The following is a 13,177-nucleotide window of genomic DNA, read 5'->3' on the forward strand; positions in this document are numbered from 1 at the left end:
TTATAGGTCGAAACAAATGAATAAAGATAAAAACGCATTCATATTCAAGTCCTAATGCAATAGATTATTGAGGTTTCATAGTTGTTTTTAATAAATAAATACATTAATAATGTCAAATATTTTTTTTATTTTTACTTATTTAGTGTTTTGGCGTAAAACGATTACAAACATGTGGAGCGTCATTTATTTTGATTAATGATATGCGAAAAGCTTGGCGAAATTCGATTTATGCTGTTTCAAAGAAGATACAACAGTGTCATTATTTTTATGAAATATCATTAATTCGTTCACAAGTAAAAAAATTAAAACGCTGCTAAGAAGCAGAAATAGATTTGTCGCGTTAGTGACTGTCGTAAATGAGACACACAGTTCATACTCAAATAGAGCGATCTCTCATTAGATTATTGTTATTTTACAGTATTATATAATCTGTACAAATAAGGCACTCGTGTGTTATGAAAAATTATCAAGGCGCATATACATTAAAATCTCAAAAAATAACATTATACTACATATATAATATATTCCAATATATTATACGTTAATCCTAATAACAGGTAACGATGAATTATCTGAAGTATTTATGGTAAAAGACGTAGCGATACTGAAAAATGTGAGGGCGGGTCGATCGGATGTACAATAAATAATAATGATATTATCAAAGATTCAAAAAGCACGCTAGAATACTAGTCCTAGTATTTACACAACATATCAAAATATAATATGATCATTCTTTTTATTTCACAATTCAATGAGTTCGTTGTTTTGTTTTTAAAGCTATAAAATTAAGGTGCTAGTCGAATCAAACCTCATCTGAGGCAAGTAATTCTTTATCCGTTGGTGGCGACGAAGAGAGCTTCTCGTTTCTTTCATCCTCTTTCATCTGCAATGCCACTGCAGATTCCAGAACTCGGATTCGTCCTTCGTGCTTTAAAATAACGGCTTTCAATTTTCTAATTTCCTCCGCGAACTCCTTCAGAATGTCCTCCTGAAATTATATTTATATTTTTAACTATAATTGAAGGAAATTCAGGGAATCTACTTCTGATCGCAGAAAAATTCAAGTTTGAATTCTCTTAATCATTTTGTTCAATTTAGAAATGTGATTTCTACTTTATCTACTATCGCAGATTTTTCTGCTTATCTCAGTTTACTCTAATTAAGTCATAATTTATTATTGAATGCTTATTGTTTTTTATTATAAGAATTTAGAACGTTTTATTCGCCAACTCCTCGCTTATTATGACTTGGGACACGGAATTTTAGAAAACAGTTATCGTTTTTATATTATGACAGGGAGTTTCCGTAAAGAAATATAATTTCACTTGGACCAGGGAATTTTTAAAAATAATTATCATTTGGATTTAGAGAATTTAATGAATACTTGTTCTAAGTCAGAATTTGTCACAATTTCCAAGTTCCCTCTTCCATATTTTAGATAATGTAAGTGCAAAATTTTTAGGCCACCTCTTTTTTATGACTGAATAAATTCTATTAATTTTAATTATACCAGAGCTAAAAAAATTTCTCTTTAAAAGGTTGATTGTTTTCGAAATTCTGCATAAAATAAGCGCAGGGTGAAGCCAACTTGTCTAGTTTTTAAGTATATATTGCAAAAATAGTGTAAATTTCAATGTTTTCTTAAATTTTCAATAACTTTCGAAATATTCAACATTTGTCAATGTTCTTGGACTCATTTTTAAGATATTTCTTCATTGTATCACAAGAGCTTACGAGTATAAATTGTAAAAAATTTCGTTTCAAATGGCAAGAACTTGAAGTTGTAATAAAAAAGTTGGAAAAATTTGAAAACATCTTATCTGTAGGTAAATCAGAATAAAAGTTAAATAAATATATATTTTGAGAAAATTACATAGAAACTTCATGATTATATGTTTCATGTATTTTACAAAAATATTTTTGTTATCGAAAATAGTATTGTAATTTTTCCAACTTTTTTGTTACAATTTCAAGTTCTTGAAATTCAAAAAGAACATTTTTACGATTGTTACTCATAATCTGTTGTGATACGGTGAAAAAAGCTTTAAATATGAGCCCAAGAACATTGAAAAAATGTTTACAATTTGGGAACTTATTGAAAATTTAAGAAAACATTGAAATTTACACTATTTTTGCAATATCTACTTAAAAATCAGACAAATTGGCTTCCCCTGGGTTTATTTTATACGGAATTTAAAAACCAATCAACTTTATTATTTTAACTCTGGTAGAATTAAAATTAAGAGAAATTATTCAGTCATAAAAAAAGAGGTGGCCTAAAAATTTTGCACGGCAGTGTACTTCCAGTAGATTTTAAAGTAAAAGCAGTATTTGCAAAAAAAATATTTCTAAATTATAATGGGAAATTTCGTTATTTGTTCGTCGCGAATTTATCTTTCTTTAGTTAAAAGTTCAACTACTTGGTTACTACTACTTATAAAAAATAAGTTTTTTTTTGAAAATTCATTATTTTAATTTAAAATTCATCTCTGGGTGAAAATGTAACTACTTTCAAAAAATAAAGTTTTTTAACTAAAAATTTAACTATTCCAGTAAAAAGATTGAACTATTGTGCTGAGAATTTTTTTTTTTGCTGTTAAAAATTAGATTATTTATAGAAAATTTAACCTTTCTATTTTTGTTTAAGAATTTATGTTTTTAAAAATAAAATTAAACTATTTGGTTGAAAATTGATATTTTTTATTCAGAAATTAAACTAGTTTTCGAAAATTTATATACTTTGTGAAAAATTCGTCTTTTATTTCGAAAATTTATCAGTTTGGTTGAAAATTATTTTCCTTCAACTGAAAATTTAAATGTAATTTTTTTGTTAAAAATTTGTCTTTTAATTGAAAATTCAACTATTTCATTGAAAATTGACATATTTTGTTAGAAATCGGGGTTTTTTTTGTGTAGAAAATTATCTTATTCTTTGCAAGTTAATCTTCTTGTTTGCAAGTTCTTTTCGATTAAAAATTCAAGTATTTTAGATAAATATTTATCATTTCAGTTGAACATTAATTTCTTGATTACAAATTTCTTTATTCAATTTTTGGTTGAAAAATTATTTTCTTTAGTTTGAAATGCGTCCTTTTTGGTAGAAATTAATCTTCTTGGTCGAAAATTCATCTTTGTTTGAAGATGTAACTATTGTTCTGAAAGTCTTTTTTTTTGAAGATACATTCATTTGTTTTAACATTATTCAGTCATTAGTCATTCAATATTAGTTAAAAACATCGACATATAGAAATGGACCGGTAATGCTGTGGGGACAACGGTAATGGGCTCTAGAGAGAGAGAGAGAGAGAGAGAAAATATATGAGACGTAGACCTATCTCTTTCTAGCTAAACCTGATTGGTCGAGTATATTTTCGTTGGGTGAAGTTTGACGCAGCACAGGACCGTCCTCTGTGTCGCGAGTGCCCCAATAATGTGACGTTTATCGCACTTTTCAAAATTGATTTATTTATAATTTATTTAATCATAATTTATTGTAAATGAATATAAAAAAAGGTGGCAACCTGTGTAGTTTGTGTGCATTGTCAAAACGTTTATATAAGGATGTGTTTTCATACGTAAGTAAAGTAATTGCATATAGTAAAATAAAAAAAGTTACAACAAAAACAAAACCTCAAAATATGAAGTTTTGTACCTATGCAATACAAATGGTTATTTTTTATGTTATAGAAATATTGTTCAAATTTTGGACAGTTTTTAAATTATTTTTGAATTCACAAAACGATTATTATTGTAGCATATTCAATCCAATTTCAAGAAGAATTTAAGGTTACCAAGTTTTAAAAATAATCTATCTGAAACAGGTTATTTTACATGAATGTTCCTTAAAATTCAATTGATTATAACTACAAATTTCTAATGTATTGTTTACCTTTTTTTAATTAACCGTACAGAATATTTAGGCAATACCCGTGACCACCAATTCACTTGACAGAGTCCTGAAATAGATAAAGGCAGGTCTACGTCTCATATGTTTTTCCTCTCTCTAGAGCCCATTTCAGTTCTCCCCAAAGCGTTACCGGTCCATTTCTATATGTCGATGGTTGAAAATTCATCCGTTTGGTTGAAACTCAATGATTTTTCGTATACAGACAAATACTAGGGTAGAAGCTGGACCGGGAAGGTTGGGATATATAATAGATATAATTTAAAGAATTTTAAAATTCAGTTTAAAGACTTAAATAGTGAAAAATTAGAAGCGTTTAAAATTCAATATTTTTTATAACAAATATTTTTAGTTCATCAACTCTGAATACAAATTAATTCATGATTTTCAAATTTTAATTTTACTGTAAGAATGAAAAAGTGAATAATAATTGATTTCACAAGACGATTCGGAATCAGTTCACAATTTTAGAAATTAAAGATTTTAACGTTAAACATTAAACTGTTTAATTGGAAAGTCTTATTAGTTAAACAAATGTAAACGCCCGATTGAAACTTTATATAATATTTTCAATTTTTAAATAACTTCAAAATAATATATTTATAATCAAAGGCTTTTATTCAATTTCAAATATTATTTCAATATAAAATATTCCATTTTTGAACAATTGAATTTGAAAATTTTCAATTAAGAAAAAGAACAATTAGACATATCTAAATGTTCATTTAAGATCAGTCATTATAAATTAAATATATAAAACCAAACACGAAAACTAAACGTCAAACGTTGTAATTTTAATTTTTCTATTTAAAGTAATTAAATATTTAGAAGTTTTGAAAAAATTAATTTTTAATTTAAAATGATTTCAAATAATTTAAACAAAGTGTCTACGTGTATCGACAAAATCCAGCTGTTCGTACCAAAATTTTAGTGTTTAGAAGCTTTTTAAGAGGTTTGAAAGGCTTTAGAAGAATAAATAAAATTTCCTCGGAAAATTGAAAATGATTTTTTATTTAAAAAAAATTAATTTTAAGAGGATATTTAAAAGGACTAACAAAATTATTTCAATTGGCAGGATTCAACAAAAATGTTTAGGAAAAATTTGAATAATTTTAAAAGGTGTTTAGAAGTTCTGAAAATTTTTTTTTTTAAATTTAAAAATGTTAAAAAATGTCAAACAACATTTAAATGTTTCAAGATTTTGAAATTGTGTAATGCATTGATTAATGCTTCAATTTAGGGCATTGAAAATAATAACTTGGATTTATATTTTTGGAACCGAATCTGAATCTTTGGAATCTATAATATATAAAAGTTTTCCATTTTTATTTTGGGTGTTTAATTGCACTTGAATACAACAATTTTAAATTTATAATCTTTTAAACTGCAGCTTTAAAGTTTAAAATTCAAGAGTTCCACTTTGAGTGCTTTCATCTGCAGCTCAGTTTTTATTGCTTCAAACGGAAAATTGTTTGGCTTTAGGGTTTGAACATTTTAAGTTCATTGACCTTGAAAAAATGTTTGAGAATCGGGAAAAAACAGGTAATTTTTTTTTTAATGAAACGGCCACCCTGAAATATGTATATTACTTTTAGTTGAGCAGAAAATTGAAAAAATTTCTTGGGAATTTGAAATCGTCCGCCGAATCACCACCCTGAAGTTCTTCGAAATGCATATGATTTCGAATGATTTGATTAGAACTTACAGAGACGCCTTGAGCAGCAGGCGCGCTCCCACCGCCTTGTGGATTCGAGGCAACTTTGGCTCCTTTACTAAGAAGATTGGCTTTTTTATTAACTTTGAGATCGTTTTTGGAGGCTGTTGGTTGGTAGCCATCCCTGAGTGATATGAGCACCGGTTCCGAATCTTGGCCCGTTTCCCATTCCTCCGCCGATATCGCTGCGGTGTCACCAGGAGTGTCAGGATACAGATCTTCTTGGAAGAGTTCAGACTAGAAAAGTTCACGAATGAATGTTAGGCTCGACATCCTGACAATTCAAATGTTTCAATGGGCTCTAATTTAAAGATTTTTATTCACCTTTCTCGGGACTGTCATGGAAATGACTTGACAGAATCCCGAATTATTCAGTCGATAAAATCGCGAGATTTCACAGCTGTTCACGTCGCATCCGCGTTTTGGCATCATTCCGATCCCTCGTTGAGGATCTGGAGTTTGGAAGGTGTTGATGTAGTGCACGAACGGAGGTTCTGGCGTTATTTCAAAATAACGAATTACGGAATCTCCTTTTCCGCAGAGGAAGACCAGATTTGTATCCGGATCGTAGAGCGGAAACATCACTCCATTGCTAGTATCTAATTCTACCATAACTATTGGCTCCGCTAACATATCAGGAGCTCGTAACGAATATTGCCTTTCAGACATTTTGCTGAAACCTGTCGTGAAAATTAAACCTCCCCTGTAACAAAATAAATAAATAATCAGGAATAACAATACGATTGCCGATACGATCAAGGATTTGAATTCACAGAGATTTAAAAAATGTCTTTGGATTGAACAAAAAGATTATCGCCAACCGAGTCATGCCTATTTATTTTTTAATTAACTTTTTCACCTTGGTTCCGTGTAATTATTCAAATGCCATTCGAGCAGGTTTTATCTAACAATAGATATTATCAGCATCACTAATTAAAATAACTCGTTTTTATGGAATAATACGCAATGACAATGAAAGCACGTAATTTGCTAGTACCTGAGAAAAATGGCACGCGTGGCTTTGCTTCCTTCATGCGCGACAGCCTCTTCCAATATTTTACCCGATCTCGGGTCCAAGAGGCGGATTTTCTTGTCCTTGCAAGTGGTAACCAGACGAGATCCATCCCAGTTCCAACACGCAGAATAAACCACATCTGGATGGCTGTCTATTCGCACCAATGCCTCTCCCGTCCCCACATTCCATATGATAACTAAATTGTCTGAGCCGGCTGTGAGCAATACGTTTAGAGCTGTCGGATGCCATAGGACCAAACCGACCCTTCTTTGATGAAGCTGAAGATCTACTACGGATTCAGTCAGTGTGCGAGAAATTCCACCGTCAGGAATTTGCCAGACTTTAACTACACAGTCTTCAGATCCAGATGCGATCACATTATCGTTATGTGGGCACCATGCGATGTCTAAAACGGGCCCTTTGTGTCCACCGACCAAAGGGTGATCCGCTGATATCCTACCAACCTGTATTTAAAACAAATTCAGCACAAGATTGTACAAACTTTAGACCTCAAAAAGAAAAACGGTCTTCAAAACTAGAGTTATTTATTTATTATTATATTTATTGCTTATTCCTTCGTCAATTCTGGGATATAAAATTTGATATTTGCAGAATAATAATATTGCAATTCCAAGTAAATTTTTGTGGACATTTCAAGAGTATATTTTACACATTAGCATACATCATTAGTTGCATTATCGCTTTAAGTGATAATTTTATCAGTGACATACAGCAATGCCCCACAATTAGACGTAAAAGGAAACGAGCCACCGATAAACCAAGTTTGAAAAATAACAAAAATTGCGATGCTTTTCGTAGAGTTGAATTCATTTTCTGCATTCATTGAACGCTTGAAAAACAAATTAAATTCCATTTACTAGGCGTTTATGATACATCCATGTGAAACTTAATAAGATGCATCTTAATATATTATACGCATTTTCACATGAAACACGCAAACATCTATAAAATATTTAATGAAATATTTGTATGATACATTGTTATATTAATGACATATATAGTATTATTATGTCTTTATTAATAAATAAATTACATTCATACAATCTACAAAGTGATTTGGTTTGATTTAATGCAATTATTGAGAACGTAGCTGTTAGAAATGTTCTAAATTTTGAACTGGGCCAACAAATAATGGAAAGTTACAGTTCTACACATAAAAAAAAAGGATGACCGTTTTTCTATTTTTAAAGGAATCTTACTTAGCAAACAAAATAATTGTTATTTAAAGGAATGACACATTCTTGGATCATATGTACAAGATTGAGAAAACAAAACAAATTGTACCCATGCCACAAAAGGTCACAGGACTACAACAGTTGATCGCGATGACTACTCTATTCTTGAAGATCATGGAAATTTAGTTTATTTTGAGTGTAGTACCAAAATAAAAATGTATGCTCATTGGAAGGAAAGAAGGGAACGTACCTTATTATGAGGTAAAACTATGAAAGCACCGCCTCCGGCCGACTCCACGATGATGGCCAGGAACTTGGGATTAACTGCACAAAACGTGGAATCCCAGGAAGACTTGGAAACTCTAATATTGTCATAGCACTGCTCTCTTTTCAGAGCTGTTCCGTATACGTGGCGGAACTTGCTGCTGCGAACCACGCGGAAAGACATACCTGGACCTAAGTTACAACAATAAACAACATTCAACAATCAGACCTAAACTTTAGCTTAACCTATAAATCGGTTTGTACCGTAAACCGCTACGCCAACTAATATTGTTTTTCAATCAATTATTATATTGTTACTTGGGCACCGCGAACGTGGGCGTCACGTGGATCATCCCCCAATTTATAAATAGATTCCCCACCCTTGGTTCCGAAACGGACGACACGAATATATAAAATGAGAATATTTTCGAATCGCGGAGCTATCGTTTTGATGCCTTTAATAGAGTCGAGAGCGCGTGGATAGATGCCCTCAGATTTGCCAATGGTTAATATAAAAGCTGAATTCAATTTGAAGTACACTATAATGAAAAATTAAAACTTTTTTTTAGCAATTTAACTTGAGCCAAAACGCCAAACGTACTTATTCACTGACGTTGATCACTTTCGTATCTGGAGCATGTTTTGGCGCGACCGTTCTCCCAATGCTGCTCCGTTTCGACTATCGGACCGGAGCCCCCCTCCGCGCACCACAGACGATTATTCGAGGCACGTAAACCGTAATTCATCCAACGAGTCATACGTTAAATATGAGTCATGAAACCTCTATAATGACATTTGTAACCTAAGCGTGCATTCTCGACTTCAGTAAACAAGCTTCATTCAGAGTATTATTAAGTCAATTCACTCCATCAATTTTCCCTTTTTTAAAATTAATTAAAAGAACAAATTCATTCCTTTTAAATGCCGACTTGAAAATCATGTTCACTATGTTATAAATTTCTTAAATCAACTAAATTCTTACTGTCCAACTGCGATTGGTCCATTGTACACAAAAATTAAAAATAGTTTTCTCACTGGAAGCCCGGAACCTGTTTTTTTTTCTTCACATAGATAATTATAATTAATTAAAATAGAGTCTAATGCAATATTGCGGACATGGACATATAGGGTGTGTTCTATACGCTGCGCGCGCACATTTCCTAGTTTGAAAGCGATCCAGCTGAGGAGCATTAATAGAAAAAGTTCGGCTAAGCAAACGACAAAAAGTAATATTTTCGCTTTCACAAAAATTATTTTGAGCCTCTTGCAGAAAAACAAGCACTAAAAATTGAGAAATATCTCTGGCGAGAGGATGCAGGATCAAAAAGTGTTAAAGAGACATGCATGAAAAAGACGAGACATGATTGATCAAGAAATTGTTTATTGCGAGTTAAATAGTCATTCAGATTACAGAATTTGTTGATATTATAAATTAAATATGAGTAGATTTGACTGGCAACCGCCCGATAATTTGCCGGATGTCCGCAAGGCGGCGACTGTAGAGAAAAACCGGAAACCCGTGAAACACCTTATTTGGCAATGCGCACCCTATCGCGTTTGAGAGAAGACTCACCCTCTTCCCCACCCTCTTCGTCAAAACAACTTTGAAAATACCCTTACGACTTTTCTTGCACTTTCTCTCACTGCTCCTTCGCTCGTTTTCTTCCTCTCTCTCTCTATTTCTCCTCCTTTGTCTACATGCGTTTTATTAGACATTTTGAAAATAACACACATTAGATGATTAGCGGCTTGGTGTTTTAGTAGAGAAAAAAATTCAATAATCAGGATGAAAGCTTACGATTGAACGAATCAACGAAGCCGTGGAAAATTTCAGCAAGTGTTTTTTGCAGATGACAGACGCACGCTTTTGGAAAAGAGCTATCCCCACCTCTGGATTTCTTCCACCGCGCCGCACGTCCGACATATGGCTACCATTGGCGCGAAAAATCAAAAAAGTTTCCTCAGTCCTTAGGAAATTTTGCTTACAAAAGGAGGAAGACTTGATGAGTTCCGGCAATTCAAAAACACTTTGTTCAAAAATTTATCTCTATTTTATCTTTTTCTAAGTGTTGACATTTCAAGGATCCCCATCCCCCAATTCTTGAAAACTAAACATGAAATGAAGTTTTCATTGTTACAATTTGTATATTTTTTCCTAAAAAAATCAATTTATATATTTCAAAATTAACACTTCTGAAAAAATCCCGGCCGTAGCATTCTGCACTTAGTGAGCTCCTAATTCTCCATACAAAATTGCATCCATTCCACACAAAACTTGCAGCCCCTGCTAGATCCTCTGCCGTTTGGGCACATTTTTTACCATCTCAGGGATCTTTTTCCTAATATTAGGTACAAAAAACCCCAAAAATTAAGTATTACAATTTTCGAATCAAAACTTTGCATGATTTTTTTTTTAATTACATTTTTTAGTCAATTTTACTTTTCTTTTCAAAGATCATCTTATAGTTGTCTATCAGTTCACTAAATATCGCCAAACTTTATAGTGCTGCCAATTTCTCATTGTCAATTTCAGCGATCTCAATTTTCTATAGAGTTCTAAAGTATAATATATAATGAATAAAAATATCAAGGAAATAATTTTAATGAAGCCTTTTTTTTGCTTTCACATAAATATTTAAAAAGTTGAAAAAGCTTATACTTTTCGTAAAATTTACTATTCTCTCATTAATTTAATTGATTTAGTCCAAACCCTCCGAGGCTTTTCTATAAATTTAAATTTCTGAAAATTGGATATTTGTTCTTTAAAATACTTTTTCATTTAGTCAATAGTTTAAGAGTGACAATAGTTTTTAAGATGTAAATAAAAAGTTTCTTGTACTTTTCCTAATTTGTGAATAGAGGGTGTGCATTTTACATAATGCACTTTTATGCTTAAAGATTTTGAAAAATTTTCACTATTTTATGTTCAACATTTTTTTCGACACTCAATAATTTTAAAAAACCTATTTTGTTTCATACAATATTTGAATTTCGGTTTTTTGTTTGTGTTTTTCCATGACGAATGTTTAGAAAATAAATCCAGATAATAAAAAAGATTTTTTTATTTTCCATTAATCGATTGATTAATAAATTTAATTTTTAAAGCCCAACAGTTTATCGCAAGTAATTAATGCACATGTTTCTGTACACGGAACTTCACACGAACCTGTACAGGTATTTTTAACGGTTCCTGTCTGGAAGGTCTGATCTAGCTCAGAACTGGTGGCGCTCATCTATCAAAAAACAATACAAGTTTTAGGTTCGGTCGGAAAAATCTAGTCTGGCCTGGTTTAGGTTTGGTGCTGAACATCTATAAATACATTTCAGTGAAAAGTGACTTTTTCCAAGTGACTGAAAACTAAAGGATTTTCTTAATAAAGTTGTCATTCCTCTAATGATGAAAAAAGTGTGTTCTCGAAACATCAGGATTGCTTTTTAACATCTAACAAAGATGGTCCGATAGAGTAGAACGATAATTTCGTTGCTTTTTATTTCATATTATTGGTTTCTCGGATATTCATGATCTTGTATAAAAAAATGTCAATGTTTAAAAAGAGCCATAGGTATCTTCATCTCTTTTTAACCAGTGGCATTTTTTTAGTTCTTGGAAGTTATTGAAGGTTTGCTAGTGAGGTACCGCATATAAATATGTTATAAGCCCAGATGCGGCACATCACTAGCGAATATATATGTTGCAACAACTATTTTACCATCTTAAATAAAAGTCATAGGTATTTTCATCTCTTTTCAATCAGTGGATTTTTTTTAGTTCTTGGCACTTATTGTATGTTCGCTAGTGAGGCGCCGCATCCAGGATTATAAAATTTTTGCCGCATCTAGGATTTAATTTTTTTGATACGCGCTAAACTGTAGATGAGGTAGGTAATAGAGAGATTTTGCATAGCCTTCCGTAGGATACGGTAAACGCTAAATAGGGAGATTTTTCAGAACGTTTCGTCGAATACGATAAACTCTCAATAATACACTTACGAACGTCGGATAGCGCGAAACGGTAATGCTAAACTCACAGAGCATGCGCAGAAACGTCATCACGTGATTTTGGCGTCTACCGTAAGCTATGGAACTCTATGCAAAATCTCTCTAATGTGGTCAAGCTAACCTCACTTAGTCAGTTAGCCAGGAAAGGAATTGTAAATCTTTTGCGAATGCTATATGATGAATATTGACAAAAAAGCTTGAAAAATTTATTTTGTGATGTTTACAAGCTATAGATGAAACTTTATACTCATTCATAAAATTTCTTTGATTGAAATTCGAATCTGATTAATTTCACCTACGATCAGTTTTGCATAATGAACCAGTCCTATGCATCGTCCGTGTATGCGTAAGGGTACCTTTTCACGCAGGTTGAATTTGAATAAACTAATGAATTAATTTCACAACGAAGTTCGTATCTAGGTTATTAACCAATCAAATTTGCCACAAACCCACAAAGTAGCTAACCTTGAAGTACCCGTTGGGTACCCCTCAGGGTACCTTTTCATGATGACCCGTTTTGAATTAATCGTTGAATTAATTTGACACATCGAGCTCGTATCTAGGTTATCAACCAATCAAATTTTCTGTAAACCAGCAAAGTAGTTAAAAAAGAATTCTATGAAAAATATTATCTCCACTATTATTTCAAAGCAGGCCTCCGTGAAAAGGTACCCTAAAGGTAGTTGTTATTTTAGTATCTGGAGGGGTATCGTAGTTCAAATAAATCCAATAGATGGCAATCCGAGCAGATATGCCTGTCTTTGCATTGTTATGTATAGTAAAAATACTAAAATTCATTAAAAACTTCATACTTTTTTTGAATATAAAAAGAAGAACAAAGTTTTCAATAACAATGGGAGCAGCTGTAATTACTTATCCAAAAAGTTCATGAAAAAATGTAATATAATATTAGGAAAATTGAATATAAACATGAGTATTTAAAAAACAGTTTGAATTGTATTCATATTTTTCTGTTGATTCTTTTGCTAAAGTAATTTATTAATTTTATAAACAATTGCAATTGTTGCAAATTTCAAACATTGATTGATAATATTACTCAATTAATAATAATAGTAATTATTATA

General features: G+C 31.6%; 1 protein-coding gene across 3 annotated transcripts; it reads right to left on the reverse strand.

Moving 5' to 3' along the window:
* Positions 1-107: 107 nt before the first annotated feature.
* LOC117167286 (coronin-6) lies at positions 108-9,966 on the reverse strand. 3 transcript variants are annotated; one of them, XM_033352110.1, is made up of 6 exons: positions 9,892-9,966; positions 8,080-8,285; positions 6,616-7,097; positions 5,943-6,321; positions 5,610-5,855; positions 108-988 (listed from the first exon to the last, which is right to left on the reverse strand). In XM_033352110.1, the coding sequence occupies exons 2-6, from the start codon at positions 8,275-8,277 to the stop codon at positions 803-805; spliced, it is 1,491 nt and encodes a 496-aa protein (XP_033208001.1). In that variant the 5' UTR covers positions 8,278-8,285; positions 9,892-9,966; the 3' UTR covers positions 108-802. The 3 variants fall into 3 exon arrangements, with proteins under 3 accessions (XP_033208001.1, XP_033207999.1, XP_033208000.1); XM_033352108.1 differs by lacking the exon at positions 9,892-9,966 and adding an exon at positions 9,076-9,208; XM_033352109.1 differs by lacking the exon at positions 9,892-9,966 and adding an exon at positions 8,695-8,821.
* Positions 9,967-13,177: the final 3,211 nt, after the last annotated feature.

The sequence above is a fragment of the Belonocnema kinseyi genome, chromosome 2, assembly GCF_010883055.1.
Source record: "Belonocnema kinseyi isolate 2016_QV_RU_SX_M_011 chromosome 2, B_treatae_v1, whole genome shotgun sequence".
Taxonomy (NCBI): Eukaryota; Metazoa; Arthropoda; class Insecta; order Hymenoptera; family Cynipidae; genus Belonocnema; species Belonocnema kinseyi.